The sequence below is a fragment of the Xylaria bambusicola genome (genome assembly GCF_022495145.1).
Source record: "Xylaria bambusicola strain CBS 139988 unplaced genomic scaffold F5B22scaffold_6, whole genome shotgun sequence".
In the NCBI taxonomy this organism is placed as follows: domain Eukaryota; kingdom Fungi; phylum Ascomycota; class Sordariomycetes; order Xylariales; family Xylariaceae; genus Xylaria; species Xylaria bambusicola.
In genome coordinates this window covers 229,285-250,146 of record NW_025953559.1, presented here as the reverse complement: position 1 = coordinate 250,146, position 20,862 = coordinate 229,285, and the positions used below count along the sequence as shown (strand labels likewise).

The following is a 20,862-nucleotide window of genomic DNA, read 5'->3' as shown; positions in this document are numbered from 1 at the left end:
GTTGCTTTGAGTCTCTTGGGTGCCGATTGCTTACTAGCGACTTGAAAGCCTAGCAAACTTGTACCTGGTTGGGAAGGTATGGACTGGTCAAAGCGTAGAGTCTTGCCCTGCGTTTCTTGAAAAGACCGAGACTACTTAGCCATGCTGGACTGCTACCATGAGCAAAGTAAGTGTAGTTTCATGAATACCGGTATTTTTCATCTAGTAGCCAACTAGCCGAGCAGTAGGCAAGGAGGGATAATATATCATTCTAGTTAAAACTGTTGAGCTCGTTGGGCTAAGAACCGCGGGCTGTTGGATGAGGATGAGGGAGAAAACTTTCTATACCAAAAAATCAGATGGAAAATTCTCTACGATTGTGCCCCCCTTCATCATTGATCCTTATATGTCAACCACTTCATTTTCAAAGTAAGTAGTATCTTGAGTGGAGGCAGACCCCCTATCCAACATCTTTCGAAACTTGCTCCTTTAGTACAGAAGTAAAGGTTACATCCAACACGTGCCACGTAGAACTCCTGATCCTACTGCTATCCTAGGATTGCTTTGGTTGCTTTAGAACAAAGTCTATACTCATGCAGGAAGTTCATGCAACAGTCAGTAAACTAAAGGGTATGACCGAGATATACGCCGTGGGCGTGGAACCACGCAACTGCCCATACCACTTACTATTTCAAGTTGCTTAATGAGACCTCCACGACAAGGGCAACCGCTTAGTCTACAGTAGTCTTGTGATGATGTTCAGGATATGAAGCGGCAGGTGTGTCTAGTAACTTGATTCCGGACACATGCAACGATAGGGGCACTCATATCTCTTGTATATAGCTGAAAAGTTTAAATAGCTTAAGTTAATCCTGCCTTAAGTGCTTGATTCACTGTTCCTCAGCCACCTAGATAAAACTGGCCCAGGTTTCGTTCCAGTCGCGCTCAAAAATTGTTCAACTCACTTAGCATACTCCTCAACTTCAAAATGCTTTTCTCAAAAGCCCACGTGGCAGCCGTATTGCTGTCAGCCTCATCTTCCTATGCTCAAGACATTGGCGATACCTTCACCGTGAACTGCAGGCCACTAACCACCCAACGCCGTGACCCTATTATCAGTTTTGGCAAAGACACATCCGATCATGTACATGCGGTAATCGGTGGCACCGCATTCAAGGGCGATACCACAAACGAGGATGCCCTCAACTCGAATGCCACCACCTGTGACAAGATCCTAGACCACTCTATCTATTGGGTCCCTACTCTATACCACATCAATAATGATGGTAGGTACGAGCTTGTTAAATTCACGGGAAGCGTAAGTCAACCTGCCATGAGATTTCCGCAAGTTTAGGGTTACTCAACATTTGTAGGCTGTTTATTATCAAAACCGCGCGTGTGACTACCAAAAGGGCCGGACCAGATGCCCGAGCATTAAGGAAAATTTCGCGAAGGCGTTTCCGAAAGGCCTGAGGATGATTTCAGGAAATAAGGACCTCCGGATGTTCAACAAGAGCGACATAACGCAGCGTGCCATCAATCACCACTGCTTGGGGCCCATCGACCAGGAAACCAACAGCCTTCCCGTCGTTCATTGTGATACTATTCGATCTCAAGTTACATTCCCACCATGCTGGGACGGTGTCAACATCGACTCGGCTGATCACAAGAGTCATGTAAGTCCTCCCTTCACTCATTTTCTTCCAACTAATCTAACACAAGGAACAGATGGCCTTCCCCGCAATTGGTGATTACAACGGTGGTGTCTGTCCCGAGTCACACCCTATCGCTCTTATCCAGTTGTTCTACGAATTCGGATTCGATACTAGGAAGTACACTGACCGCAACTTTGTCTTCGCCCAGGGAGACAAGACAGGGTATGGGTTCCATGGCGATTTCATTAACGGATGGACAGACCTCGAAAGGCTTGGCAACGCCCACCGCACCTGCACAGGGCCCCAACGTGTTGATGCGCCAACATGCTCTCTCAATGTCGGCGCCGACGGATCCGCTGGGCATGCTTCAAACCAGATCCCTGAATACCCTGCCCCGGCTGAAGATATTGGACTGAACGGTCCTCTCTCGGCCCTTCCTAATGACAAAATTCCTACTGGCGAGACACCTCTAGCAAAGCTTAGCAGCCGAGTTTTCCCTAGCGACTACTAAAAGAGGACATCTACCCCTTTCAGATGCTTGTGGTTGGCTTGGTGAAACTTGGGACAAGGGAATAGTACGTGGGTGGTTTATCTTCCTCATGGACAAATGATATTGAAATTGAGATTGGTTATAAACACAGGCTTCCAGCCATAACGAGAATCTTTACATTTATCCTAGATAGTGGTAGATGTATTTTGGTGAATGTAGCTTTGTAGCCCTGAGCGAACAGCCTCCCAACTGAATACTCAAGATTTATCAAGCTTTGATCAACCCCAAAATCATGTATACATGGCCAGTGGAATATGTAAACAAAATCGGAATTACTATGCAAGAAGCAACAGAACTCTCAAATGGCTCGAAACCACTTCCCTCGAGTTTACAATTTATATAATTCAGTACTGGTGTCTGTAATAATGACTACGTAACAGTAGGAGGTTCACTAATACGCCTGAGACAGGGTCTAACGAGTTATTCATCTAACAATCTACCGTCAATGCTCCGTGGAGCATACTGTCTTTAGCACTCCAAAGGCGAAGAGTAAATTTGAAATGTAGGGGTTTCAATAGTAACGCTCTTAATGTAGTGACTGCTGCCGGGTCGTCCACGTGGGGTCGTGATCTTAAAGCTTGATACGGAACTACCAGCCACCTCTCCGTGACGTAGATCTTTTTTCTGTCATCGATTTCTGGTTGGCAGCCACATCAAGACAGCATCTCACGCTGTCTGTTGGAATGTTAGAATTCGGGCTAAGAAAGGAAGCTGGTCTATATTATTACCGGTCTCACGACTGGGAGAAGCTCAATCTCCAGCTTAGGCGAGAGAGAGATTGCCTCGACGGTGGATTTCTCACAGCGGATTCCAACATCTCCGTAGATTTGCCACTCGCATTACTGAATCACATAAGTCTCCCGATCAAGGTAGACGAATGCTAAAATGTAGGGTGACGTAACTCATAATCCACATTTAGCCTGGAGTACTGGGTTCTCGCTGTGCCGCCATTGAGGATTCAAGTAAAGAGCACTATAATTACTATTCATGCCTTCTCCTCAGTAGGTCGGATTAATACGAGTGCCGAGATTGGCACCTTAATATAGATCTGGCTGATTTGATGGAAATGAGCTTAACCAAGCTCACTTCAGTCTACCTATATCAGCCGAAATACTTGACCACTCCATCGCGATAAAAGAAATTGAGGGCGGGACATGAGCGAATAAGCTCTCATGGTTTAGTAATAAGGGCATCCGGTACATTATATATGAGATATGCTGCAGCCCCAGGTCGAGATTCATTCTTATATGTAGCTATCGTGCTGGTTATCTGCTTCTACTACAAAGCACTCGATACTGCTAGCTGACCTCGATCAACGATGATTCTCAAGTCATTTCTCTACGCCGTGACCCTCCTGTGGGTGGGAGCTGTCAACGCAGCGCAGTATTGTGATCCTGTAACGAGTGTTTGCTACTCGGAGACCAAGGCTGGCGACCTCTACGTACGAGTAGCGATTCCTATGGCCGACAATGGTCCATTTGACATACTGCTGCAGCTAGTGGCACCGAAACAAACTGCAGGATGGGCTGCGATCGCTTGGGGTGGTAAGATGACCAAGAACCCGATTACGGTAGCATGGGCGAACGGCAATAAGACAGTCGTCTCTTCTAGATGGGCTAAGTATGAACACTTTTCTCTTTCTTTCTCTTCCTATCTAAAATCTTTGCTTAAATCTTTGCCTCAAAACTATTATTATCTTCACTCCCTTTAGGATTGCCTGTTCAGAACTATTACACCTTGCTAATATAACGCCGCAAAGTACTCGGACGCCGCCAGTAGCCTATCCGACCGCAACATACACCGTACTAAGAGGCTCTACGAGCAATGCCACTCACTGGACCTTGACGGCGCTATGTAGCCAATGTGCAACCTGGACGGCTGATAATGTGAAGTCGGCACTGAACCCAAATGACAAGGCGGCTAAATTTGCATACGCATTGTCTCCTACCCCGCCCTCACAACCCGCCAATAACGCCAGTTCCATTACGAAACATACTATACATGCTACTTTCACTGTGGATTTGGCTGCTGCAAAGTCAGATAAGTTTCAGGAGTATATCACGTCTTTGGCATAAGTCTATAGGGAAACCGAAGAAGAAAAGGGGGAGGGGGAGGATGGGTAGTCCGCTACCGAGTCTAGGGAAGCAGGTAAACCTAAGTGAGAAGAGCGGAGTTCAAAAACGCTTGTATTTCATTTAACTTAGTATTCATCTTATTCACTTTCCTGAAAATAATTCTCTAATTACCACATCACGTGCAGAGTTGCGGAGTCATTGTATCGGGAACAGAAGAGCTCTAGTTTGACTTTATCATTGTTTAGAGCATGCTGCGACAACTCCTACTATCAGATCCATTCAACTCCAGCTTCGCCTAATGTTTTGCAGTACAGTGCATGAGAAGCACGAGTACCTTGATGGGTAAGCTGGTCGTTGTGGCGAATTATCACATATAAGAATAGCAATGTTAGGAACATGAAGGGATAAGTTGCATTGAATTATATTATACCCATTAAACGCATATCTGGGTAACATGAAGCCTTATAGCCTCGCTTGTGTGGTTTGTGCCTTTACGACAACACCCTTCACGCCTCGTTTTGTTCTTTCCCGCAATACTCGCCGTAGAATCTTGCCACTTGGACTTTTCGGTATCTCCCCTATGAACTCAATCTCCTTAACTCACTTATGTCGCGTCTTGTGCTTCTCTACGTAAGCGATGAGTTCGAGTCCGGTAGCGTGGTCAGCTCTATGACCTTTCTTGACTACCACGAATGCCTTCGGCCGTTCGCCTGTGCGATCATCTAGGATTGCCAGAACAGCACAATCCTCCACTGTTGGATGGCCAAGTAGCAGATCCTCAAGTTCGGCTGGGGCAACACCGATCCCCTTTACCTTGATTAGCTCCTTGATACGATCGGTAATGGTGATAAACCCTTCAGTATCGACGAAGCCCTGGTCGCCCGTGTGTAAGAATCCATCAGTATCAAACGTCTCACATGTTGCCTTCTCATTATTCAAATACCCAATAGTTATTTGAGGGCCCCGCGCCAATATCTCGCCGGACTCCCCCACACCAGCCTCGGTCCCATCCTCTTTAATGACCTTAACCTCAGTGCTCGCCACAATCGTGCCCACTTTATGGGCATGGCGGTAATCGTATGCCCAAAGAGGGTGAGCTGTGATGCAGGAGCAGGACTCTGTCATACCATAGCCCTGCTTGAATCCGCTGCGCGGGAGCTTCTTTTGCAAAAGTTGTAGTATCTCCTCAGAGACTGGCGCGGCGCCACTTGATAATCTCTTCACGCAGCGTAGGTCATACTTATCAACAAGGGGATCTCGAGCAAGGCGTATGAGAATGGGCGGTACGACGAGGATCTCGGGAATCTGGTATTCGACAATCGTTTTCAGCATCGTCTCCATGCTGAAAGCAGGAACCATGATAACCTCGGCGTTGATCACTAATGGTAAGTGCATGCTATGAACGAGGCCAGTGATGTGAAACATGGGCAATACGCCCAATACCTTTTTATGATCCGCCGGCGTGATAGGTATGATTTGTAGAGCTTGTGCAATGACATTTTGATGGGATATCATGACCTTCTGAAGTTAGGATTGCTTTATAACGCAATAAGTACAGCGGGACTTACAGCTTTCGGCAGCCCCGTCGTGCCAGACGAGAAGCTGAGAAGTGCGCATACACTGCCGTTCTTCTTGCCCCGTGGTAACTTAGCATATGGAGCTTGGTCATGGTCCCCGTATCTTTCCCCCCTTGCGATAAGCTCCTTGATTGTGGTATATCCTTCCAATTGACCTTCCAGGAGGAAGATATGCTTCTTTGGGATACCAACATTCTTAGCGGATTGGAGCGCAATGTCGATAGATGTAGGATGTGTCGCTATGAACTTAGCATTGGCAGTGCGAAGCGCATATGTCATTTCGTCGACGTTATAGGCCGGTGATGCACCGGATACCACACCACCTACCCTCGTCGTCAGTTACCCAAGCCTCCAATTTCGCAAGCTGCAAGACGACAGCGCACATACCGACACGCATAGCCGCAAATAGCATTACGGGGTACCATATTGTATTTCGACTGAATAGAGACACCGTGTCGCCCTCTTGCAAGCCGTAGTCTCGAGTGAGGGAGGTCGAAATAAACGTTGCTGCCGCTTTGACGTCTTTCCACGATACCCTCTCTTTGGTAATCGCATCAACAAAACCAGCAAGTTTATTCTCCGGATACTTCGTTAAGGGACAGTATTCTGAGCTCTCCTCGAGCAGCCATTCCCAGATCGTGACATCGTCAGGAACTAAGTGTTCATTAGATTCCGGAACCGAGGTAGATCCTGGCTGAACTTACATGAGATATTAGGGTGTTTGCTCTTAAAGATAGGCATTGTTGAAGACAACATACACACGAGAAAATGTAAAGCGGCTGTGTGTTTTTTCGATTGAGCATCCGCCGCCCAGGACTAAATTGCATCCTCATGAGATAGCATTTCCCCGCAACACATCCATGCGCCTCCATGCGGGGATCCTAGGGTATTACTACTAGGGCGAGCATCATCGTAATGAAGATCTCAACAACGATATGCAACAGGGCTAATGATACCCGACTTATATTATGCATGTGGCTAAGCGTACCTGCATTCTCCGAAATATACGTAAAACACCTCTGGGCTTTGCTCGTTCGGCATGTATTGTTGCTATTATTATGATAACTCCCTCTAGGTATTAACTCAAGTGTCAAATCAGTCAAGTCAATATGTCACACACTATTTTGTCGATAGGTACTGCACATTGGTTGTCGATGGTTTGTAGCGACGGTCTTCACTGGCTTCCTTTTGCTTCCTTCAAGGCACCTAGAATTAACAGTGTATGGAGTTGCCAGGTAGGATCAATGCGAATAATGTGCACCTTACACATAGCCTGACAGAAACTTGAACTTGAGCGTGAGAACGAGCTCCGTATTGCATCTTGCATCGACAACCTGCTGCCAGTGTGCACTTAACCAAGGTTTAACTCCGATATCGCCGAATCGGTACTTGGGGTCCGCCAACCTGCTACGGCGACATCAGATGGCGATTCCATCATCTTCATCATCAACTTGAGTGACCGACATCCTTTTGGTTGACGGCAGGAATCGCTGTCAACGCGGCTTTAAGAACCTACGTGGCCGAACACGCGATGCCCGATAAACGTAAACGTGCTCCCACAGATAATGCTTCGCGATCGCGAGCACTGAAGAGATCCCGCCACACCGCCGCTCCCGATCTCCTGTCGCCTTTGTCCGACGAGCTGCTTGTGCGCATCCTGTCGTTTCTGCCGCTCCACGACCTCTTGAACCTCGCCCCTGTATCAGATCGCTTTTACCATTTATCAGGCGACTCTCAGATCTGGAAGCGCTTGTATTACTCGCGATTCGTCCTACCCCGCGCCCTTCGTCTCCCCGGCTTTCGCAACGGCTCGGCTAGAGATGGCAAGCTACATTACTCTTCACGTCGGGCCATATGGGCGGATGGCCGGAGAGGAGGCTGGGTTGACATGCACTCTACCGACGGTCCTGGCAAGGACAGTCGCAACTGGAAGAGCCAGTACAAGCTGCGTCACAACTGGGCCAAAGGGCAGTGCGCTGTGGAAGAGCTGCCACTTGGAGATGAACCTGGGAGTCGAGATATGAGCGAATCCCCCAAAGTACTTGTCAAAGTGCTGGAGGGGATTGCGGTGACAGGGGATGCAATTACCGGTCTTCGCGCATGGGATTTGAAGACGAAACAGCTCATAGCTCAGACTCATCTCGATGGGGACAACTGCTGCGGGTTGCCAAATTGCATGGCGCTAGATGGCCGGTTCCTGCAGCACAAGAGATTGGATATCGCCGTTGGATTCGCGGACGGTAGCTTTGGTACATGGCGATTACATCTTGAACAAAGGTCTATTCTCCAGAGATATAGACATGAGGCTTCGAGCAATGGCGAAATCATTGAGGTCGCATACATGTACCCCTATCTCCTAACTGCGACTAGGTCTATCCTAATATCTCTATACACATTTGAAGTGTCGAATCTTCCGAATCAACCGCGGCATGGTGTTAAGACACATGGCCCGATAGAGAGGGGCCCGCAGAGCGAGATCATGCGAGAATCGCGCGCGGAAATGAATGTAACAACTGGCACCAACACAAACAATACACAAGGCGAAAAGAACAATAATTCCAAGACGGAAATGTCTGCGCCATATCTACTCACGTCGCTGAATTCACACACCTCTCATACACCTCTTGCATTATCTCTAAGGGAAATGACTGGGAGTACAGTCGCATCGATAGCATACACTTTTTCCACCCTCGGGGGTTGGTCGTTGGGCATTCAAGAATTACATATACGTCCTGCAAAGTCGGGGCTGGAGTCGTGTCCTGAGATCACAACGACACAGCTAGCATACACCACCCCAGTCAACGGCTCATATAGACACACGATTTCGCCGCCTTCATCGCCGGCTAGGCAGATACGCTCTGGTGTCGCGTCTGATGGAGAACGGGAACGGGACGATGAACTGAGTGGGCCAATAAGCCTCTCTTACATGCACCCTTACCTACTTGCGACCCTGCCTGACAACACATTGATATTGCACCTATGCACATCTAGCTCATCATCACTATCTGTATCTCCAGGCATTCGGCTTTGGGGTCATACGTCAGGCATAAGCGACGCCGAAATAACGGCACGAGGCAAGGCAGTCAGTGTAAGCTGTCGGGGTGAAGAGATTCGGGTATGGGAGTTAGAAGGACGAACCAACGGACGAAGCATTGAGATTCGACCCAATACAAAGCCTACAGGCGAGGTTGCTGTATTACAAGATATACTTCCAGAGCAAATGAACACCGAGTGGGACGATCGGCGCAATTGGGTCGGGTTTGACGATGAAATGGTCATTGTCCTGAAGGAATCTAAAGGTAGAGAAAGTCTTTTGGTTTACGATTTTACATGAACATAGAGATACCCAATATATACTGAGTTAAATAGATGCGACTTGGTAAAACAAGAAGGACAAGATGAATAAAATATGGATACAAGCTTGACTGAATAGGCAGTTTATTGCTGCCCAAAGCTGAGCCGCGTGGTCGTGCTGTATTAGAACATGCCGTGAACCCGGCAATGTAGACGAAAAGGCGATATCCAGATGAACTCATCTCGTACTGTGTGAAACTGAGTCCGGGACACGGGACATGTGTTTGTGTTCCTGTTTGTGTAGGCACTTGAATCGCTATATATAAATAAATGGCGGCCTGGCCTAGCCTCTTTCGGGGACCGCGGCTTCCGCTCTTCTTCACGGTCATTCCCACCAACGACAAAGTATACAATACCGTGTGTATTAGACAATAGAAGACGACGACGACGACGAAGCTGAGGTGTAGCTCAGCGTGATGACTAATTGAGAGTCAGCTCAACCATCTGCTCACCGAATAAGTCCCTTAAATCCGCCGTCATCCCGACAACTCACACTTCTCAGCGCATTATCTTCGGGAGTAGTAGAAGTATCATGGAGACTACCATGGCGGACAGCCGGGAAGGGTCTCCGCCGGCCTTAAGTCGGAGAGCAGTAAGTGTGCCTCTTGTACCGGGTGTCCGAGGATCCCGCGCCGGCGTGCTTCCACAGACCATGAAGCTGCAGCATGAGAAGATGAATCTGCGCTACTGGACTTGGCTGATGATCTCGCGATAGTGTGACCAATGCCGCCTACGGAAGGTGAAGAGCCCAAATCTTTCAAGTCTCACGGCTTACCTAGAGGCTACTGCATGACACAGGAAAGAGGTAGCTGACAGGCCAGTTTGCTTTCTCCTGTAGATTCGCTGTGACAAGGAGACGCCTTGCTCCAATTGCCGTAGCGCCAGACGGTCATGTAGTTCCACGGGCGCAGGACAGAAACCCAAGGAGCCACGCCAGCGAGTTCTGATTTCTAGTCAGTAGTATGTGCAGCATTCCTACAGGGTCTACGAGTTCTTTCTAGACCGCATTTTCGCCGTACCAGGCACACAATCATCCTCATTTACAGTATTGGAGAAATATCTGTCTACCTGCTTACTAATTCGTAACTCTTTATCATACAGCGAGCGTAAAATCGATCAGATAGAGGAACGTCTCGCGGGCATCGAGGGTCTTTTGCAGCAACTGGTCTCTACTCGGTCAACTTCTGGTGCCGATGGACTCACGCCAGCCAGTAGTACTAGCCAGCAAGGACAGGGGCAAGGAACCAGGTCATTGCGGGTGCTAGCTGCGAGTACTAATCGGTCACCGTCGACTGCATCATCGAGTCGTAGAGTTACAGATGCCCCAACACCAGATCAAGGAGGTAATGTCGACAGCACAAGTACCCTCTTTGATCCTGAAGACGCAGAAACCTTTGAAGGGAACTCGTCGTTAGCGGCTCATACTGCCTTTGCGTCGGAATTTTGTGAGTTACTTAATGACCACCCCTCTTTATGTTTATACTAGCTGCACTATGAGCTAGTCTAGGAGATAATGCTATCTGCTCATATGATGGCACTGTGAACCGTTTCGCTTGAGGCCGGGAGGGGAAGTTTGACTCCTGGACGTCCAAAATCCTCAAACGTATCAGCTGGGAAAGAAGATGAGCTGATATGTCTCATTTCATCATAGTGGCTGATGCGGTTCGCAAGACGACGCTCGGCGATGGCGGAAGCATCAATCCGAAATTCGACGCGGCGCTGAACTCTTTGCGACACATCATACAAATGCAGAACAGGAACCGACAACGGTCGACTGCCAAAGTGTGGTCACAAGCACCGAGTTTGACGAATCCTGTTTCGGAAGACGATTCCGAGGGCAACGGCCGTGGGAGGCGTAAAAGCTTCACGAGGACTAACCTTCGGAATTTACCATTACCCCCTATGGCGCTCGTTCGGGAGCAGCTGAGCGCGATGAGTCGTATGTTTATTCCTTTCCTAGTCAGCATTATACATGCCATGAGCATAATATGGCATTGCGCGGAAACGCAAGTAAGACAATTGGATTTTGGACTGATTCGCCTTGCCTAGACGGCCCTGTGCCCGTGATGCTTGCTATTCTTTACACATTCATCGACTACGAGCACTTCACAGACCGTTGCCGACAACTCTACTTTGCGACGGAGGCGCCGTCAGAGGCAAGTTTCATCACCGTCAATGCGGGCCTCCTATATATCTTCTTCGAGGCGTCGCTGAAGGCTTCGGATCCGGTCAAGAAGGCGCAGTACGAGGAGTCCCGTGCCATATCCCAAAACAACCTCGAGATAGCGTTGGCGCAGATGAATATGATGATGCCAGCCACAGCGGAAAACATCGAAGCGCTGCTCATGGGTGTAAGTGATCTATTTGCCTTATGGGTTTTATTTTACCTTTGAAATAAATAGTATAGGAGGAAAATATCATTTTGAGACTAAGTTAATCAAATGTAGGCCTGTTTTTGTATCGATGAATCGCGGGCATCGGTTGCATGGATTCTCGTCTCTAGAGCCGCACATAGTAAGTCCCTTTCATCTAGGCCCCTATCGAGCCTCTCGCGTTTTGTATCTGCAGCAAAAGAGTCCATCAACGCTTACTCCTCTCTCTCCTTGCTATAGTGTGCCGAACGCTAGGTTACCATCAAATCCACACTATGAAAGACGACATGCCGCAGACGAAAGCCGATAAATCTCTCTTATTCTGGTGCACATATATGCTGGACAAAGCTCTCTCACTGCGTCTCGGCAGGGCATCCATACTGCAAGACTACGATATCTCGCTCCCGCATGTAACACCCGACGCGAAGGCCGCGTACCCAGGCAAAGAAGTAATGACGCTTTGGATCCAGCACGCGCGCGTCCTCGGACGCATCTATGAGCGCCTGTACTCGCCCGGCGCCCTGCGACAGCCCGACACGGTGCGCATCGAGCAGGTGAACCTCCTTGCAGCCGAGCAGCAGCGTCTAATGGCCTCCACGGTGTCCTTACTCCGGGAATTTGAGACCGCCGTCGACGGCGAAGCGCGGATGTTCGCGCTGACACTCAAGTCGGACGAGGTGTCGTTCCTCGCCAGCCTATCCCTGACATATCGCGCGCTGCCGCCTAACGGGCCGCGTAGTAGGACTTTCGCGGACGAGTGCATCGACGCCGCGCGAGCCTCGATGCGGTGCCACCTCGAGGCGACGGCGATGATGGACGAGCAGTCGCTCAAGATCGTGTACATCCACTGGACGATCCTATACGCGCCCTTCATCCCGTTTATCGTCATCTTCTGCCTCGTCATCGAGACTTCCGATCGGGAGGATCTGACGCGTCTCGCTGATTTTGTGCGCTCGCTGGAGCCCGCTTGCGAGGTTTCGCCGTCTGTGAGGAAGCTGCATCAGCTGTGCCAGGTGCTGTATAATGTCGCGGAACTGTATGTCGAGGCGAAAGCTGCCGAGGGCGTGGGCAGTGAGTTCGATGCGTACCTGAGCCAGCTTGGCTTCATGCCGATTGATGTCGATGGGGGCGGCATGATGGGGGTTCAGACGGGGCTTGATGCAGGGGGGAATGTGCAAGGGCTTGACGAGCAGATGAGGGCTGCTACACAGACGAATCAGCTCGAGGATTGGTTTTCGGGAAAGAACTATATGATGGGCCTTCTTGAAGAGGATTTATCGGGAATCAATCCCATGGGATGGCCTTCATAATTGGGATAGCATGGTTCAAAGAGGCCCATGGCCTCGATGGTCATGTGGCTTGTATAATTAGTTGTATTTTGTACTTAATAGGAGAATGGCTTGATCTGCTATTCTCTGTATAGTCTGGAGAGTGGGCGAAACTGGTATGAAACGCTACTCAACCACATAGAGCGCGGGATAATGATAAAGGAAATTTGTATTTACCCTCTGCACATGTCTAATCTATATAGACGTGGCTATCCCGTTCCTCTTCCTCGACACCTGAACCCAATCAATCAAATGCTGGCCTCATTTGGCATCTTTATGTACATGGCATATTGACACACTTGCCCTCTGTGTGCCCTAAATCCTCCAGCTATCGAGCTTCTGCTTCTTCGCGCCATTCATTGGATATCCTATCCTATGACGACACCGATTTTCCGAGCCTCTCGGCCTCTAGCTCTTGCTCGGCGGCGCGGTAGTATTTAGCGGTATCAACACCGTGTTGATTGTGGTTGACGAAATTGAACCAGGGCAGAACAGAGGTGAAAAGAGCAGAATAACGGGATTGTCTGGCAGCAACACCTTGCATGTGCGGTGTTAACTTGCTCTCGCCATATAGGGGTTCACCGGCCTTAACCTTGGCCACCATTTCCTTCATGTCCATCTCTAGTTCCCGGGAATTTTCAGACATGCCGTAAAACCTTACTATAGTAGCGATATATTGTTAGCGCTTCGATGCGATCCACGGGTAAGGTGGGGATACGTGAACGACGGAGTTGTGGGCATGGCCTGGCCGTCTGTCGTAAGAATTTATATGTTACGTACAGGCTGACCGTTCGTAGAAGTATAGGAATCCACCGATGACACCGATAACACCGCCGAGACGCATGGCCTGGGCAAACCCTCCGCGACCCACGTGTGAGGGAGCAAGACGCTCCATAGCGTACAGAAGACCCGGGCCAGCTGCGGCGGCCGTGATACCGTGCACGTAGTCTGAGGTACGGGCATAGCCAACTACTCTCTTGAAGTGTCTGTTGACGAATGAGCATCACATGTGAACAAGAGGGTGGAAGCATATATGGATCGATGAGAGTATCGGCAGCGATTGGATTGGGTGATGGAAAGATGTTCAGCTCAAGGTCGGGGTGAATCAACATACGGGTCATTGTCGATGAGCTACAGAAAGTTGAAGCGTCAGTAAGCATGTTCATATGCGAATCAGAATGCCAGCCGTAGCAGTAGCTCCCCACTAGCTATGAAACAAAGTGAGGGCATTCGGGAGCTGGGGCTGAGGCAGAGAGGGAAGAGTACTGACAGGGTAGTCGGTCTTGACGACCTTGCTGGCGATATAGGGCTGCTGGTTGGGTGTGGCCATCTTGTTCCGAGTCAATTGTGCTGGCCAATGGCTCAGTTGGCTATATGGGATGCAATGCGATGCTGGGCGGGTTGACGACGACGACCTTGGAGCTTCAATCCAACGCAGCGGGAGTTAGACGCTTAGGTAAGCGGTGTTTCTTCGGCTGCCACTGGTCAGACAGCTGTGCCAAGACCGGATACTTAGATACTTACGAGTATCGATGTAGCTACTTTAGCTGCCCCACCATTTCCACTTAGACGCGGTTCAGGTTACAGGCGTCATCCTCCGGGCGCGTGCACAATTCGAACGATTTCATGACCGCGTCTCCCATTTGCCATCAACCCGCAATTGTCTTTAACCCATGGTTTTATAACAAGCTACCTTAATCCCGCTTTTACGAAAAGCTTCACAATGGCTTCACGATTAGCATCAAGACCTGCTACGAACAACAATATCGATAACTACGATGTCGACGATGACGATGACCCATTTGCTGAGTCAGGGGACGACGCAGCTCGTAAGAGTAAAGCCCCCGACACACAGTCCAAGAAACGGAAAGATGCGAGCAGCCTTGGTATCGATGAAGCCGTTTCCGTCAGCAAGAAACCAAGGGTACCACGAGTCAAACTAGACGAAACCCGGCTCCTGTCAGACGATGGAATACCTAAACTGCGGACTAAAGCCCGGAATCTCAAGTTCAAAGGGAAAGGCCACGAGGTATGCACACCGCCGCGGCTTTAGTTTCTGCAAATTTCTATGCTAACTTACACAACAATATGTAGTTCTCCGACGCTGCCCGGTTATTGTCCTTCTACCAGCTCTGGCTTGATGATCTCTTCCCCAAGGCTAAGTTTGCCGATGCACTTACTATGGTTGAGAAGGCGGGTCACAAGAATCGGTTGCGATTGCAGCGCATAAAGTGGATTGATGAGGGACGGCCGAGAGCTGGCGGCTTAGAAAATAACGACGACGACGACGATCCTTTTGGCGAGTCGAATCAACCCGAAGAACGAGATCCTGCCATATATCCAGCTAGAATTGCTCCCATATTCCAGAACAACTCGGATAGGCGCGCTAAGACGCCGGTTGAAAACGACCCATTCGACGGAGACATTTACGACGCAAGCCCTCGGCAACCGACAGGAGCCGCGCCCACTACAGAGTCGATGTTCGGAAATGGCGAGCCTGACGAGGATGATCTGGACGCCCTGATGGCAGAAGAGGAGGCACAACAGAAAGCATCAACTTCTCTATTCGGAAGCGGGAAGACGACACAGAAATCACTACCACAACTCCGGCAAGATGATGACGATGAAGACGATCTGGATGCGTTGATGGCAGAGGCAGCAGGCGAGCCACCTAACACGACAACCACGAGACCAGTGAGTGATAAGCACACCACAAGGGCTATAATAGATGAGGACGTGGATGATCTGGACGCGCTTATGGCCGAGGCCGAAGGTTCAACGGCCGAAAAACCGTCATCACATAATCCAAAAGCAGCAAACAGAGAGGAACGCCCTCCCTCAGCTCACCTCGTAGATGAAGATGAAGAGGCGGCCATGGCGGAGATGGAGGGGTTATGGTAGTTATGATGATACGGCACCTAATTGAGTAAGCATGATTGGGTATGGGTATCCACGCTATGCATGTCATTTATTGCATGGTTTGGCGTAACTGGTTCGGGAAACGACAGTCAGCAGCATTGTAATGGCATTGGGCAAAGGTTTTGTTTCCGAAATGAAGTGGGATGATAACTGTAAGAGGTCTTGTTACTTGCCATGGCGAACCAAATCTATTTATTCACAGATAGTGTTCATGTTCATACTAGGTAGTGAGCGGGTGTGCGCCGGTTCATAGTCGTAAGGCTATGACGTGAGTTAGCGGGGTAGCTATACTGTATTGTAGGGCCCACTGCCTGTACCTACGGAAGCATCTGCACCCTAGAAGTAACCTGGATCTGAGTTTATAGCTACCTGCTAGGTACCCCACCCACTGGAATGCCACTATTTCGCTAAAGCTTGGTCCCTACAACATCAAACATCATCAATCCTGTGGTTTGCCCAAGTCTCAATGAACAGTCGCCTCGAAGCCGACATAGGTGTCCACAGTCGGAGCAAGCTTGGGTTAGGCCACGAATATTCTCATCGCCGCCATGGCGTCTACAGTCGATCCAGACCTTGTAGAAGCTATGCTGCACCTTCGCCTTATAGACGCCTCTGCTGACGACTTCAACATCGACGATATCTTGTTCCAGCAAAGGCCGAGGAAGCGTGTGAAGCAAGACTCCGGAGCCCTGAAAGCTCACCTTGAGCAGAAGTACCTAACGCCCTCCAACAAATTCTCTGCTGAATGGCTTAATCGTCTGCAGCAGCGATGGGATTGTCCTGCAGACCTCACTGAGCTCTTCCGAATCGCGCCCACTCAGACCCGCACCGTCACACGTTTCCTGAGGCAAGGCTTGGAGGGAAGGGTCACCGGCTACAAGAATGTCACCGTTCCCGCCAATAGTGCGACTGCCAAGAACTCGACATCGCTTGCGCGCAAACCTGGAAGCCGAGCTGATTTTGTGCGAGGGGCCGCTGGATTCTTCCCCTTTGCTCCCGGTGGGTTAGAGAGTGTTGAAGCCGCGGCTGCTGTCGAAGAACAGATGTTACGGTCTACTGCCTCTGGTGCCGACAATCAAAAGAATAAACTTGAGCGTGTCATTAAACTGGGTGCTGAGGGCAGTCTCCTCGAAGTAGCCCCTGGCCTTGCTCGAGGTATTGATTTCAGTAAGAAGCCGTCTACGGTGAACCAGAAGGAGGCAAAAGCCATCGAGGCCGAGTTAGATCAAGAACCAGAGGACAGCCCAGACAAAGACGAGGTCAATGGCCATGCAAACACTACCGACGACGTCGAGGATGAGCTGAGCCAAGAAGATAACGAGGATGAAGACATCGATGCCTTACTGCCTGTCGAATTTCCAGCTTTGGAGCCACATGTTGGCCTAGCTGCGTCGAGCGCAAGGAAGGCTGGCCGGGAATGGGCTCACATGGTGGATATCAACAGAGAAATCCCTAACTTTCGGGAATTGGTGCCCGATATGGCAAGAGAGTGGCCCTTCGAACTCGATACATTTCAGAAAGAGGCCGTTTATCACTTGGAGAATGGCGATTCTGTCTTTGTGGCCGCTCACACTTCGGCCGGCAAGACTGTCGTAGCTGAATACGCCATTGCTTTGGCTGCTCGTCACATGACCAAGGCAATTTACACCTCACCCATCAAGGCCCTCAGCAATCAAAAGTTCAGGGATTTCCGAGAGACTTTTGACGAAGTGGGAATTTTGACTGGTGATGTCCAAATCAACCCCGAAGCGAGTTGTCTAATCATGACGACGGAAATTCTGCGTAGCATGCTCTACAGAGGTGCTGATTTGATCCGTGACGTCGAATTCGTCATTTTTGATGAAGTCCATTATGTCAACGATTTTGAGCGAGGTGTCGTGTGGGAAGAAGTCATCATCATGCTGCCCGAGCATGTCACTCTAATTCTGCTTTCGGCAACGGTTCCAAACACATACGAATTTGCCTCGTGGGTCGGCAGAACCAAACAAAAGGACATCTACGTCATCTCTACACCAAAGCGGCCTGTGCCCCTGGAGCATTATCTCTGGGCTGGCAAGAACATCCACAAAATCGTCGATCACCAAAAGAAGTTTTTGGAGAAAGGTTGGAAAGAGGCCGACCAGGCTATTCGCGGTAAAGACAAAGTCCTCCCGGCGCCCGCCGCTGCACGAGGCGGAGGAAACCAGCAGCGTGGCAACCAGAGAGGTGGCGCCGGACGTGGAGGCAATCAACGTGGTGGTGCACAACGCGGCGGCGGTCAGCAACGAGGTAGAGGGGGTGGTCCTCCTCGCGCCAGCCATACCCCTGGCCATATGGGCCGCGCAGGACGACCGGGTGGTTTCACATCAGTCGCGCAAGACAAGAACTTGTGGGTTCACCTCGTTCAGTTTCTGAAGAAGCAGAGCCTTCTCCCTGCCTGCATCTTCGTGTTCTCCAAGAAAAGGTGCGAGGAGAATGCAGACGCCCTAAGTAATCAGGATTTCTGCACGGCCCATGAAAAGAGTCATATCCACATGATCATACAAAAGTCCATCGCACGATTGCGTCCAGAAGACAGGGTCTTGCCTCAAATTATTCGAATGCGAGAGCTTCTCAGCCGAGGAATTGCAGTACATCACGGTGGTCTATTGCCTATCGTCAAAGAAATCGTTGAGATCCTCTTTGCTCAAACTTTGGTCAAGGTTCTTTTTGCTACGGAAACATTCGCTATGGGCTTGAACCTCCCAACAAGAACCGTTGTCTTTTCAGGCTATCGAAAACACGATGGCCATTCTTTCCGGAACCTACTTCCGGGAGAGTATACCCAGATGGCTGGCAGAGCTGGTAGACGTGGACTCGACCCTGTTGGATCGGTCATCATTGTTCCTCCCGGTGGCGGCGATGAGGCGCCTCCCGTAGTTGACCTTCAGAAGATGATCTTAGACCCGCCTAGTAAACTGCGGTCTCAGTTCAGATTAACCTACAACATGATACTGAACCTTCTTCGGGTTGAGGCATTGAAGATAGAAGAAATGATTAAGCGCAGTTTCTCCGAACATGCCACCCAACAACTCTTGCCGGAACACGAGAAAGCTGTAAAGCTTTCCGAAGCCGATCTGGCCAAGGTCAAGCGAGAGACTTGTGCTATTTGCGATGTGGCTATGGATCAATGCCACCAGGCGGCTATGAATTACAAGCAGCTTACACAAGAGCTATACAAAGGTCTGATGGGCATACCCATTGGTAAGAAGCTCTTCTCTCAGAAACGATTGATCGTCTGGAATAAAGAAGGCGTACGGACTCCCGGCATTCTACTTAATGAGGGAGTCAGCACCAAAGTGTCTGGTGGTCAACCGACAGTTCATGTATTCGAAATCAAGACGGGGCGCGAGACACGAGATTCGTCGGATATACTTCCCTTCGTGAAGGACTTCAGGCCGCTTCTCAAACAGTTACCTCAGCAGAAGAGGAATATCGTGGCTAAAACACTTCACGTACCCTTGAGCGATATTGAGTGCCTCACGACGACCCTCGTTGATGGCATCATTCCCGACTTCTTTCAGGGTGGCGAGAGTCGAGCCAAAGCGAAGGATAAAATGCTGAATATTTGTCGGAGCTGGGATTCGACTATCTGGGATGAAGTAAGTTTTAACAAGATCAAAAGCTTGAACTTGCAGGAAATCATTCAGAAACGCCAGCAAGAAGCTACGAATATCATACAGACGGCCACAGTGCAGTGTCCCAAGTTCCTAAAACATGTAAGCTCTCCAAGTCCCTCACTCGTCTGAATTTCAATCCAGATAGACTTTGTAGTACACTGTCATTTTCCCTAGAGCTTCGGTGTATGACTAACCCTGTTATCAGTTCGCCATGTGTCACGACCAATGGCTGATTAAAGAACACATCTCCTCGTTGCGTCAAGCCCTTTCGGACCAGAACCTTCAGCTCCTTCCTGATTATGAACAACGCATTGAAGTCCTGAAAGATCTGTCCTTCGTAGACGCAGACACTCGTATTCAGCTCAAAGGCAAGGTGGCTTGCGAAATTCACTCAGCCGACGAATTAGTGCTCACCGAGCTCATTCTCGACAACGTGCTTGCCGATTATGAGCCTGCTGAAATCGCCGCATTACTCTCGGCTTTCGTCTTTCAAGAAAAGACTGAGTCCGTACCTAACCTCACGGGCAACCTCGAGCGAGGTATGAAGACGATCATCGAGATCAGTGAGAAGGTCAACACAGTGCAAACAGAACGGCAAGTCATACAGAGTGCCGACGACAGCAACGACTTTGTTTCACGTCCGCGGTTTGGGCTTATGGAGGTTGTATATGAATGGGCGCAGGGTATGAGTTTCAAGAATATCACCGATCTGACGGATGTTCTAGAGGGTACCATTGTGCGGACCATTACACGACTTGACGAGACCTGTCGCGAAGTCAAAAATGCGGCAAGAATCATCGGTGACCCGGATCTGTATCAGAAGATGCAGACTGCACAGGAGATGATAAAGAGAGATATCACGGCCGTTGCTAGCTTATACATGTGAGGGGATATATCTAGGTTGGCTAAGGCTACAGATGATGTGTGCATTGGGTTGGAGTTTTCTCTCGAGCGTTGTGCTGCATGCCTCATTTGCTTATGGAATGATAAATGATTGGACGGACTCATTGTTATATTATAGAATCATGGTACCATGAGCTACTGCAGTTGGAATCGCGTCATGTCAAAATACATGCATAAGATGGTTATAAGAAAAGACAAGTTTCACCTCTTCCTTTAGATCTAAGCCTATGTTGACGTCCCACACTCTAGCCTAAGAAACGTCCTTCATTTTGAAGTTTCTTCTACTCTTCACCCTTTCCCATGTATAGCGTTGTTGGAAGATGTCTATACAAAGCTGTCCTTAGCCCTTACCTCAACCAATTTGTGTCACGAGAATTACTTGAGCTTAGGGAACCATGAGAGACATGATATCTCATATCGTTTGACATTTATGAAGGACATCATCAATTCTTCTAACTGCAAACAAACAATACTTAGAAAGAGAAATAATTATCTTGAACGACAGGTACTTT

The 20,862-nt window shown here is 49.3% G+C and overlaps 8 protein-coding genes across 8 annotated transcripts; 6 read left to right on the top strand and 2 right to left on the bottom strand.

Annotated features, from left to right (window-relative positions):
• Positions 1–78: 78 nt before the first annotated feature.
• On the top strand, positions 79–2,145 carry F5B22DRAFT_634043 (WSC domain-containing protein; the record flags this gene model as incomplete). The annotated part of the gene is made up of 4 exons (XM_047976926.1): positions 79–94; positions 984–1,297; positions 1,353–1,655; positions 1,708–2,145. 4 exons carry the CDS (start codon positions 79–81, stop codon positions 2,143–2,145), a joined length of 1,071 nt encoding a protein of 356 aa, XP_047834119.1.
• Positions 2,146–3,293: 1,148 nt separating this feature from the next.
• F5B22DRAFT_592775 (iron reductase domain protein) lies at positions 3,294–4,565 on the top strand. Its single transcript, XM_047973959.1, has 2 exons — positions 3,294–3,804; positions 3,944–4,565. The coding sequence occupies exons 1-2, from the start codon at positions 3,503–3,505 to the stop codon at positions 4,257–4,259; spliced, it is 618 nt and encodes a 205-aa protein (XP_047834118.1). The 5' UTR covers positions 3,294–3,502; the 3' UTR covers positions 4,260–4,565.
• Positions 4,566–4,657: 92 nt separating this feature from the next.
• On the bottom strand, positions 4,658–6,753 carry F5B22DRAFT_592773 (acetyl-CoA synthetase-like protein). Its single transcript, XM_047973958.1, has 4 exons — positions 6,541–6,753; positions 6,224–6,490; positions 5,828–6,159; positions 4,658–5,777 (listed from the first exon to the last, which is right to left on the bottom strand). Exons 1-4 carry the CDS (start codon positions 6,590–6,592, stop codon positions 4,860–4,862), a joined length of 1,569 nt encoding a protein of 522 aa, XP_047834117.1. The 5' UTR covers positions 6,593–6,753; the 3' UTR covers positions 4,658–4,859.
• On the top strand, positions 6,733–9,373 carry F5B22DRAFT_592771 (uncharacterized protein). The gene has a single exon (XM_047973957.1). The coding sequence runs from the start codon at positions 7,368–7,370 to the stop codon at positions 9,168–9,170; it is 1,803 nt and encodes a 600-aa protein (XP_047834116.1). The 5' UTR covers positions 6,733–7,367; the 3' UTR covers positions 9,171–9,373.
• A 349-nt stretch (positions 9,374–9,722) lies between these two features.
• F5B22DRAFT_660463 (uncharacterized protein) lies at positions 9,723–13,200 on the top strand (the record flags this gene model as incomplete). The annotated part of the gene is made up of 8 exons (XM_047980292.1): positions 9,723–9,782; positions 9,906–9,929; positions 10,029–10,150; positions 10,292–10,635; positions 10,842–11,129; positions 11,240–11,541; positions 11,638–11,704; positions 11,803–13,200. 8 exons carry the CDS (start codon positions 9,723–9,725, stop codon positions 12,870–12,872), a joined length of 2,277 nt encoding a protein of 758 aa, XP_047834115.1. The 3' UTR covers positions 12,873–13,200.
• On the bottom strand, positions 13,068–14,468 carry F5B22DRAFT_458424 (NADH-ubiquinone oxidoreductase 21 kDa subunit). Its single transcript, XM_047972045.1, has 5 exons — positions 14,415–14,468; positions 14,161–14,365; positions 14,005–14,021; positions 13,671–13,876; positions 13,068–13,550 (listed from the first exon to the last, which is right to left on the bottom strand). The coding sequence occupies exons 2-5, from the start codon at positions 14,218–14,220 to the stop codon at positions 13,264–13,266; spliced, it is 570 nt and encodes a 189-aa protein (XP_047834114.1). The 5' UTR covers positions 14,221–14,365; positions 14,415–14,468; the 3' UTR covers positions 13,068–13,263.
• On the top strand, positions 14,420–16,227 carry F5B22DRAFT_592756 (replication fork protection component Swi3-domain-containing protein). The gene is made up of 2 exons (XM_047973956.1): positions 14,420–14,919; positions 14,985–16,227. Exons 1-2 carry the CDS (start codon positions 14,614–14,616, stop codon positions 15,789–15,791), a joined length of 1,113 nt encoding a protein of 370 aa, XP_047834113.1. The 5' UTR covers positions 14,420–14,613; the 3' UTR covers positions 15,792–16,227.
• Positions 16,228–20,783, top strand: F5B22DRAFT_592755 (DSHCT domain-containing protein). Its single transcript, XM_047973955.1, has 2 exons — positions 16,228–19,546; positions 19,653–20,783. The coding sequence occupies exons 1-2, from the start codon at positions 16,358–16,360 to the stop codon at positions 20,331–20,333; spliced, it is 3,870 nt and encodes a 1,289-aa protein (XP_047834112.1). The 5' UTR covers positions 16,228–16,357; the 3' UTR covers positions 20,334–20,783.
• Positions 20,784–20,862: the final 79 nt, after the last annotated feature.

Coding starts and splice junctions, on each gene's coding strand:
- F5B22DRAFT_592775 (XM_047973959.1), top strand. CDS start 3,503: ATGATTCTCAAGTCATTTCTCTACGCCGTGACCCTCCTGTGGGTGGGA. Junction 3,805..3,943: donor GTCTCTTCTAGATGGGCTAA/GTATGAACACTT, acceptor AACGCCGCAAAG/TACTCGGACGCCGCCAGTAG.
- F5B22DRAFT_592773 (XM_047973958.1), bottom strand. CDS start 6,592: ATGTTGTCTTCAACAATGCCTATCTTTAAGAGCAAACACCCTAATATC. Junction 6,491..6,540: donor CAAACACCCTAATATCTCAT/GTAAGTTCAGCC, acceptor ATGAACACTTAG/TTCCTGACGATGTCACGATC. Junction 5,778..5,827: donor CGACGGGGCTGCCGAAAGCT/GTAAGTCCCGCT, acceptor TAACTTCAGAAG/GTCATGATATCCCATCAAAA.
- F5B22DRAFT_592771 (XM_047973957.1), top strand. CDS start 7,368: ATGCCCGATAAACGTAAACGTGCTCCCACAGATAATGCTTCGCGATCG.
- F5B22DRAFT_458424 (XM_047972045.1), bottom strand. CDS start 14,220: ATGGCCACACCCAACCAGCAGCCCTATATCGCCAGCAAGGTCGTCAAG. Junction 13,551..13,670: donor CTTCTACGAACGGTCAGCCT/GTACGTAACATA, acceptor TCGCTACTATAG/TAAGGTTTTACGGCATGTCT.
- F5B22DRAFT_592756 (XM_047973956.1), top strand. CDS start 14,614: ATGGCTTCACGATTAGCATCAAGACCTGCTACGAACAACAATATCGAT. Junction 14,920..14,984: donor TCAAAGGGAAAGGCCACGAG/GTATGCACACCG, acceptor AACAATATGTAG/TTCTCCGACGCTGCCCGGTT.
- F5B22DRAFT_592755 (XM_047973955.1), top strand. CDS start 16,358: ATGGCGTCTACAGTCGATCCAGACCTTGTAGAAGCTATGCTGCACCTT. Junction 19,547..19,652: donor GTCCCAAGTTCCTAAAACAT/GTAAGCTCTCCA, acceptor CCCTGTTATCAG/TTCGCCATGTGTCACGACCA.